The following is a 9,459-nucleotide window of genomic DNA, read 5'->3' as shown; positions in this document are numbered from 1 at the left end:
CTCCCAGAAGCTGTCCTGTTGGGGAGCAAACCCCCCTCTTGAAGGGAAGCATTGGGTGTGAGGACAGTGGCCTCCCGTGGCCCCTTTGGCCTTTGCCGTGGCTCCTGTGGGAATGTGGGAAGCTGTACCTGGCTGCTTGACCACCTCAGGGGCCGGGGGTCCTTGAGGTTCAAGCCTCGGCGGGGCTGGAGGAGGCAGGCTCTGGGTCCCCTTCATCCACTGTGCTTTCTGCATCTGCATCTCCTCCTCAGCCTCGAACTCCAGGAACCTGGGGGTAAAGGAGGCCCAGGCTGTGCGGAGAGGGTCCAGGCCCCCTGTCCCCAGGACCAGGCAGCGGCCGAGGGCAGGGATGGAAGGCAAGGCCTCGGGTGGGCTGTCTGGGCCCTCAATGGGTCTCATCCCTCAGTCCCAGGAGGGAGCTGCTCCCAGAGTTCTGGGCTCACCCTCCCTCACCCAGCCCCTGCAGAGCCCATGGCATCAAAGGGGCTTCCTGACTCAAGTCAGGGCCACGAGGCCCAGGAGGGTCCCGGGGGGCTCCTCCTCCAGGTCTCAGCTGCCCAGGGTGGGTTGATGGCAGACGGCGCCAGGGATGATGCAGGAGTCCTGAGGCTGGGACTGCGGGTCCCTGAGAGATAACCCAGGGTCACGAGGCCCGGGAGACCCCTGGTCGGGAGGAAGCAAAAGCTGAGCCCGGAGGACAGGACCCCTTTCCCCTGAGGCTGCTGTCTGTCTGTCTGTCTGTCTGTCTTCACGGAGGGCACTGCCCAGGAGCAAAGGCGGTCAGGCCAGAGATGGGTCTCATGGTGTCCCGGGCGCAGGTCTCCCCTGCCCAAACTCCCTGGCCAGGCTGGGATGGCAGAAAACCGACTTCTGGCCACTGCTGTGAGGAGTCTGCACCCCACTCTGTCTACAGTCAGTAGCGCCCCTTCTCCCCATCCCCACAGCTGGAGGTGACCCCCTCTGGGCTGCGACGCTGGCTGCTCCCGCCATGACCTCCAGTGTCAAGGCAGGGGTTGGCCCAGGCCAGGCAGGGGGTGCTCCCCAAGAGGGCAGGACAGAGACCCCAGAGCACTCTAGGTGGCAGGAGCAGCTTCCTGAGGGAGCCAGGGGCCCAGAGCATCCTGTGTTTGTCCACACCCTCCTCATGCTCCATGCTGAGAAGCCACCACGGCCACCAGGCCTCTGTCATTCAGCCTCACTCTGCCACGCGGGCCCTGCCCCCAGGACCCCAGACTCACTTTTCCGCCATCTCGTAGAAGATCATCCGGTCAAAGTTGCTCGTGCGCTGCCATTCCCACATGGCCTGCCACAGTCCCTCCTCCAGCGTCATGGTGGGCTTCCGCCGGGCCAGGGATCGGAGAACTGGGCTGTAAACCAGTGCAGTCAGCCCCAGTCTATAAGCCCACCCTTCATCCCGAGCCCACCTAGTCCCAACACCTGGCCCCTGTCCTCCCCACACCTGTCCTGCCATCTGTCCATGTCCTGTTCTCCCCCACGTGGGCTCCTCAGGCCCCAGGACACGCCCCCAAGATCAAACATCAACACAAGCTACGGAGTAGCCTCTCCGACTGCCCCTCAAGTCCTTGGTGTTATGATGTTGAGAAGTGAACTCAGTACTATGGGTGGAACATATGTGTCCCCAACATTCCTGTGCTGAAGCACTCAGCGCCGGCGTGTCGGTATTTGGAGGCAATCATGGTTACATCACGTCATGAGCATGGGTCCCAGTCATGGAATCTGAGCCCCGATAAGGGCAGGAGGAGATACCAGGGCTTTTCCTCTCAGCCACAAGAGGACACAGCCGAGGCAGCTTTCCCCAGCCAGGAAGAGGGCCCTCACCAGACACCCAATCTGCTGTCACCTTGATCTGAGACTCCTGGCCTCTGAAACTGGGAGACATGAATGTGTCTTGATAAAGCACCCAGTCTATGGGATTCGTTGCGGCCGAGCCTGAGCTGACTGAGACAGCGTGAGCCTTAGCTGACTGAGACAGCGTGCACACAGAATGACCTGGGAGCGAGGGTTAAAGTGCAGGTTCTAGGGCCCCAGGACTGAGCATTTCACCAGCTTCCTGGGGACTCTGGAGTAAGGCAGCCCTGGGGGTGTAGCCTCAGGGTCCTGGAGCATGAGAAGCAGGAGCACACGTCCAGAACCAAAGCAGAGCAGTGTCAAGCCCACTGCAAGCAGCCAGGTACAGCTTCCCACATTCCCACAGGAGCCATGGCAAAGGCCTGTGAGCCTGGGGCAGCTCCACTCCAAGAATCAGGGTCCCCAGTGCACCGGGACTCCGCTCCAAGGGGAATGCAACCAGTTCCAGGGTGCGGGGGCAGCGAGATTGCTGGGGAGGAAGATGGGGCTGTGTTCCACCTACACCCCAGGCAGGGGACTTCCCAAGGGGAGCGGCCAGTGTGTTGCACGGTGGATGTGCTCAAGCTCCTGTTTGCTCATCAGTGGGAAACACAGGGTCACAGAGGCGCCACAGGGTGGAGAGAGGCAAGGACTGGGAACGAAACCACAGACTGTCCCGGATGCTGACGTTGCTGCCTCACAGTCACCACAGTCCACGGCCCTGGGCTGCTGAGCTCGTGGTGTACTCAGAGCTATCACTGGAGCCTGTGGCTTTGGGGAGCACTCTCCTAGATGGCCTAGTCCTGATAATGATAGTAATAGGGACAGTAATCATAATTGCTACATCCACATAATGTGTCCATAGCCATGTCCAAGGCACTGGTACTATCGCATGTCATATGTGAGCTCCAAGGTCAGTTCTCTTCACCATTGCCCTGAATGACGCAATCATTGTCCCCTTTTTCTAGGAGGGATTGGAGGGTGAAGATGCAAATACCTGCCTCAGCCATCCACACCCAAGGTGTGGGGCCCAAGACCAGTCCCCCTATGTGTAGGCCTCCACCAGCGCTGTGCTAAACTGGACCTCTGGGCAAGAACTGGCGGGCATGTACCAGGCTTCTTTCTGGGCCCTGCAGCCTCCTCCTCCCGCCTGACTGCTGATCGTGTCCTGGCCATCCGATACTGGGTTAAGGGGAGGTACTGGGGGTGTGTACTCAAAGATCCTTAAACCCAAACCGTAGCTCACGTACACCAGAAACCCTCTCTGACCTGGGTCTTCTGTAAACATTGTTGTGAAAATGAATTGAAGTAAGCGAGTTGACTGGACTCATGGGACAAGTGTGACGGCAGTTGAGCATAAGGCCCCTGCACAGTCCTGTCCTGAGGCCGCAAGCCAAGCTTAATGTTGTTGAAAATGGTACCTTCCCAGTAGTGCAACCCATCACCCTCACAACCCGCCCTGCAAGCTCCCCGAACAGCGGATGAACAAGCTCTCCTGTCCCATCCCAGCAGCCCTGTTTACAGTGTGAGCTGCAGGACGCAGCTCGGTACTCCGCGACGGGCCACTCACATGAAGGAAGCAGAAAGTGCTTCGGTGTCAGGACTCTGGGAGAAAGGTGCCTCGGGCAGAGGGCTGTAGTGCTGCCAGAGTCGGAAGTTCTCCATAGACACCTCGTTGGGGTTGCAGGAGTTGTCTGGTGGTGACTTAGCCGTGGGAGGAAGCCCAGGCGTGCTTCTCTCCAGTGAGTCCTCCTGTGGCCTCGGCCCAGCATTCCCCTGAAGACACGATGGCGGGGGCATCCTGGGCAGCGCGGTGAGGTGGTGCTGGTGGACGCGGACGCGCCCTGGGACCAGCCTCCCTCACAGGCCTGGGTGCCCCAACCACCTGGGCCAGCCATAACAGGCCACCACAGGAGCAGCTGCCAGCAAGTAGGGGAGGCGGCACCACGACACCTCCGCAGAGGGTGCCTGGACGCCAGACGAGGGGCGGCCTGATCTAGGCCAAGGTCTGGCCTGAGAGGCATTCACAGCCCCCACCTCTGTCCCCTCTAATTTGGACAAACGTTGAAGACACGCGCCCACATTTGGGCGAGAGGCATCCTGTCCTGCCACAGTGATGCTGCAGCAGACAGCACCAGTGGGCGCACTATAGGAACCATGCAGTACCATGGGATATAAGAGCACCGTGTTGCTGGCGCCGGGAGCGGGTGTGGCCAAGGGCAGAGCCGTGAACATAGACAGGGAGGCTCCAGGGTTCACGGTCACACCCGTTCCCAGCACTGGGTATGCTGTGGAGACAAAGGAAAGAGATGAATAAGCTGCGGTCTCCAGGTCCTCACTAGTCACTGGGGAATCCGAGGGGAGCCCCAACAGCTGAGGCGTGTGACAGGGAAACTCTGCCGCTTGCAAGTGTCCCTGAGTGTGCATGGGATGCTCTGTTCCTCCACGAAAGGGTCGCTCCACTAGAGAGCTGGGCCCCGGTCACCAAGACTCCCTGACCCCTGTCTCCCAAGAAGGAACAGCCAAGCCTTCGCTGCCCAAGGGTCTCCCTCAGTGTCCTTGGCAGACCCCGTCAGCCTCACAGGCATCTCCCAAGCCATGGGTCAGGGGTGAGTCTCTCAGTGGCCTGGTGGTCCTTAGCGTGCTCAGCAACAGGAGACGGGCCTACCCCAGGGCAGTGCTGCGCACTGAGAAGGCCGGCAGGAAGCCAGAAGCTTCCGAATATTACGGCCCTGTCTCCTCTTCAGTCTTCCTTTTCCTGAAGCTCTTGCAAATTCCTTTCTTTCCTAGCTCAACACCACAAAAGAAAACCACTGGATAGGCCAGGCATGCTGGTTCATGCTTACAATCCCAGCACTATGGGAAGCCGAGGTGGGTGGATCACCTGAGGTCAGGAGTTCAAGACCAGCCTGGCCAACATGGTGAAACCCCGTCTCTACTAAAATACAAAAATTAGCTGATGGCGCATGCCTGTAATCCCAGCTACTCAGGAGGCTGAAGCAGGAGAATTGCTTGAACCCAGGAGGCAGAGGCTGCAGTGAGCCAAGATTGCGCTACTTCATTCCAGCCTGGATGACAGAGCAAGACTCCGTCTCAAAAAAAAAAGAAAAAAGAAAACCACTGGATGGAAATCTCACCCAAGCCAGTGCCCTAGGAACCCCGAAGATAAACCATAACACATCACACCCAGCATGCAAATGATTGTCCTGGCACCACCCACACAAGTGCTAAATGGGGGTCAGATTCTGGCCACCCGTTCCTCAGTGCTCAGTGGTCCCAGCTGCCACTCAGGAAGCTCTGTTCCCAGGGAGCAGGTCTGAGAGGCAGTGGTAGAGTCCCCTGAGATACTGTCACCGCACAGCCAGCAACAGCTGCACACGATTAGAACTCAGCCAGCAATTGGTGAGCAGCAGGGCTATCAGGGGAGGTGCCCAGAGATTTTCACAGCTGCTGGTCATGTTACAATAGGTAGTGGGACAAGGAGCATCTCTGGTCCTTCTCCTTTGAGCTCCCAGTAACTGAACATAGTGACCAACCAAGAACCAGGGGTTCTTGGCCACGGGCCAGGTGAGGCAAAGTTGTCTGGAACTCATCCCTGCTCACTAGGACCCCATGCAGTCTCTAGTCAGGGGGAATAAGGGATACAGCACATGCACCTCATCATTCAGGACACACATCCTAACTTGAATAATAATAAGAGAACCATCTTCCTATTTGTGTGCCACTCTCCTTTCTCTACTGAAAAGGAAACCAGCCTTTCCAGACCCTTCCACTGAGAACCAGCAAGAATCCACACCTGTCCCCTGTTCATGAGGTAGTATATGTGGAATGGGGCAAATTCTTCATCTCCACAGTAACACAAAGTGCAGGGGACAGGCCATGAACTAGCAGACAAGAGGAAGTGGGTCTGAACACCTGAGCTTCTACAAAAGGGCAAACAATGCAGAACAACTCAGGAAGCCCAGGCCATGTGTTACCTGAACTTCCCCATCTGCCCCCACCCCTGTTGGATCAAAGCCAACAGCTACCTGAACTGATGGAGCAGCCAGCTCTGGGGAGGAGCTGAGAGGCTCTGGGCTGTGGCAGTTACAGTAGCCCCCAGCCTTGTCCACCCAGAGGCTGTCACTGCATGCTCTGTCACAGCCAACCCACCCAACAGTTTTCTGGCTGAGATCACTTCTCCCCACTCCTCCCTCAGATCTAGAAAACTCCAGTCCAAATCCCTCTGAACACTATGGAAGGGCACCTTCCAGGTGCCTGAAGACACACAGCACAGGGCTCAGGCTTGCCTGTCATCCTCCCGTGGCCACCAGTACAACACGATCCCACCACTCTCTACAAACACACAATGACGTGACCTGTCCCCCTCCAGAAAGGATCAATCCACCCACTCCATCCTTTCCCCTACACAGTGTATTCCCGCAGGCATCTTGGTCCACCTCTAAGGAGCCGTCCTCCCTAACCACAGACTCAGGGTGCCATGGCCATCCCCAGGTGTGATGTCCTTGGGGACATCCAGTGCTCCCTCCCTCCTCAACATCAGCCCTATCAACTGTCCCCAGGGGCAGTGTCAAATTTGAATTCCCAAGGAGTTGAGGCATGGCAGACTCGGATAATGCCCCCATCCCTACAGGCTCACCTCCATTTGAAGCCATCCCCTCAGGCTGGGCACTGACCACCGCTGTCTGGCAGTTTCCGCAGTGAGAAAAGTCAAGGGTAGGACCAAGAGAGTGACCTGGCTCAACAGATGCTCCTGAGTCCAAGTGGAGCAGGGAAAATTTGAATTTAAATAGCTTTGGAACATAGGACCCCAGACATTCTGCAGAGGGGGAGGGGTGGTGGGCAGCTGGGCTTGGCAGGGGTGGGGGACATTCTGTGAAGGGCTCTGGCCAGTAGGCAAGAACCTGAGTTTCCCTTCCAACTGGACGGCAGCAACACAGACGGTGTGGGCCCCTTTAGGCAACTTTTAAGTTGTCCTTCTGACTCACAGCAAAAACTTGTACCTGATGTCCCCTTTACTTCATTCTTTATCAACAGACCTACTTTTGTGCCATTCAACCCAGGCTCCTTCCCCCTTTGGCTCTTTCCCACTCTTGATGAATTTCAACAGGGGCTGCACTTCCCGAACAAAATTCAGAACACGTTTTCAGTCTGAGAAACACAGGGGTTCTTAGGAAGGCAAGGGGACTGGGTGTTTGAAATCAGGACGGTCTCAGCCCATCCAGGCTATTAGGTGACTGTGCGCTCATCATTGTTTACGAGGCAGTCCTTGTGCCCCCGGGTCATGTATGTTGCTGGAATCTCTGTCCACAGCAACGGGCAGGCCTTACTTCCCATCCCCTTTCCTGGGAAGCCTCAGTCCAGGAAAGAGTGGCTATGCGACCTACAGCACCGAGACCAGAAATCCTTTCATTTTGTTTCCCAGCGTATTGTGCTGGTGTTAAATGTTTATTTTTTGTATCTTTTACATGATTTTAACTTAACTAGGCAATACTTTTGCACGGTTCCAGATTCAAACTGTGCACGGTGGAATAGACAGTGACCAGTCTTCCTCCCACCTCTTTTCTTTTTTTTGTCTTTTTTTTTTTTTCCTTTTTGTGGAGAACGGGGTCTCGCTGTATTACCCAGGCAGGTCTCGAACTCCTGGGCTCAAGCTATCCTCCCGCCTCTGCCTCCCTGAGAGCTGGGATTACAGGCGTGAGCCACCGCGCCCGGCCCTCCCACCTCTTTTCTTTGGCCACCACATTTTCTTTCCTGGACCAAACAGGTGTTATCTGATTCTTTTTCATCTTTCCAGAGATATATTATGCAATCAAAAGCATAATAAAGCTATTTTGCTGTCTAAAATATTTTGTTTTTTTGGGTAAAAATTAATATACTAATATGTTCCAGTATTCTGCTGATACTTGCAGTGACCATGTTTGTCCCGGTAATGTGGTTCCTCTCTTTATTTTTGTAGGTAAATTGCTAGAACGAGATGTTGCTGTTTTTTAAAATTAAAAATACATGAAAGAACATAGTGGCCAGATTTAGCAAGTATGAATAAAGAATACCAAGTGGAATTTGAATTGAAGATAAACAGCGAATTCGTTTTTACTATAAGTATGATCCGTATGATATTTAGAGTATACTTTTACAAAAAAAATCTGTTCTTTATCTGTGTTATTCACATTTCACTGGGATCTTGCACTTTATCTGGTAACTCTTCCCAAAAAAGTATATAGCATATTAGGCAATTATTGTTTTTATTTTATTTTTTGAGATAGAGTCTCATTCTGTCGCCCAGGCTGGAGTGCAGTGGCGCAATCTCGGCTCACTGCAAGCTCCACCTCCTGGGTTCACACCATTCTCCTGCCTCAGACTCCCAAGTAGCTGGGACTACAGGCGGCCACCACCACGCCTGGCTAGTTTTTTGTATTTTTAGTAGAGATGGGGTTTCACCGTGTTAGCCAGGATGAGTCTCGATCTCCTGACCCTGTGATCCACCTGCCTCGGCCTCCCAAAGTGCTGGGATTACAGGCATGAGCCACCACACCCGGCCTAGGCAATTATTGTTAACTCTCCACTGTGAGAGTGAGAACTTGCAGTAAGGAGACTCAAGTGTGAATCCTGGCTGCACCGCAAAAAGATTCTGCACCACAACCATTGCAGAAAACAACAGCAGGCTGATTTGATGAGAGGAAGTCAGGAGTAGCCATTATATCCTTATCAGCTTGCAGGTTTAGTGGCAGTTTTAAGGGACAGGAGGGCAGAGCACCGTCTGTTTCTTTCCTAACATAAAGCAGCTTACAATTCCTAGAACTCTGGTTTCTCCAGGAGTTAGAAATTCACTACCCATGTCCATTCTGAGACAAGCAAGGATGCTATCTACCAATGTCCCATCCCCATTCCCATGCATCCCCTCCCACGTGTGAATCCTGGCTGGCCTCTCTCAGCTCACCGTTGGCCTCGTCTTCACCACAAGTGTCATCGCATGTGGTTCTCAGTGTGGGAATTATTGTAGCCTGTCTTTAAAAAAAAACTTCATTCTCATTTTGACACTGAGAATTGCTGCTTATCAGCGTCAAAATGACAGGAAAGAGCACTCATGTTCTGTGCTGTGAACAAGGGGAGTTTTAGGAAACTGGTCAAAGGAGATGAGGAGTACTCAGAGCACAGCAACAAAATCTGAGACACACATGTCACTCCCTGCTGGGCAGGGTAATTTTGCAGTGATGGCAGGGTGTTGGGGAAGGGAAGAGGCTGTCAGCCGGACCGGTGCACACTGTGAACATTCACGGAAACACACTCTGTTGGCACTTAAGAAGCATTTGCCCCTTTCAAAGACATTTGGACTTAAGAAGGCAGAGTAGGCCGGGCGCGGTGGCTCAAGCCTGTAATCCCAGCACTTTGGGAGGCCGAGACGGGCGGATCACGAGGTCAGGAGATCGAGACCATCCTGGCTAACATGGTGAAACCCCGTCTCTACTAAAAAATACAAAAAACTAGCCGGGCGAGGTGGCGGGCGCCTGTAGTCCCAGCTACTCGGGAGGCTGAGGCAGGAGAATGTCGTGAACCCGGGAGGCGGAGCTTGCAGTGAGCCGAGATCGCGCCACTGCACTCCAGCCTGGG

At 54.7% G+C, this 9,459-nt stretch overlaps 1 protein-coding gene across 1 annotated transcript in view; it reads right to left on the bottom strand.

The window, feature by feature from the left end:
- NUTM2F (NUT family member 2F) overlaps positions 1-7,185 on the bottom strand; it is a 9,091-nt gene extending 1,906 nt beyond the window's left edge. Inside the window, 8 exon segments of the mRNA XM_017847068.1 lie at positions 32-128; positions 130-268; positions 1,239-1,367; positions 3,419-3,624; positions 3,757-4,136; positions 6,488-6,642; positions 6,644-6,873; positions 7,108-7,185. Coding sequence (XP_017702557.1) covers positions 32-128; positions 130-268; positions 1,239-1,367; positions 3,419-3,624; positions 3,757-4,136; positions 6,488-6,642; positions 6,644-6,873; positions 7,108-7,185 — 1,414 coding nt within the window.
- Positions 7,186-9,459: the final 2,274 nt, after the last annotated feature.

Source organism: Rhinopithecus bieti, unplaced genomic scaffold, assembly GCF_001698545.2.
Source record: "Rhinopithecus bieti isolate Rb0 unplaced genomic scaffold, ASM169854v2 scaffold_29034, whole genome shotgun sequence".
In the NCBI taxonomy this organism is placed as follows: domain Eukaryota; kingdom Metazoa; phylum Chordata; class Mammalia; order Primates; family Cercopithecidae; genus Rhinopithecus; species Rhinopithecus bieti.
The sequence above is the reverse complement of the archived record's forward strand: the minus strand, read 5'-3'. Positions and strand labels throughout refer to the sequence as shown.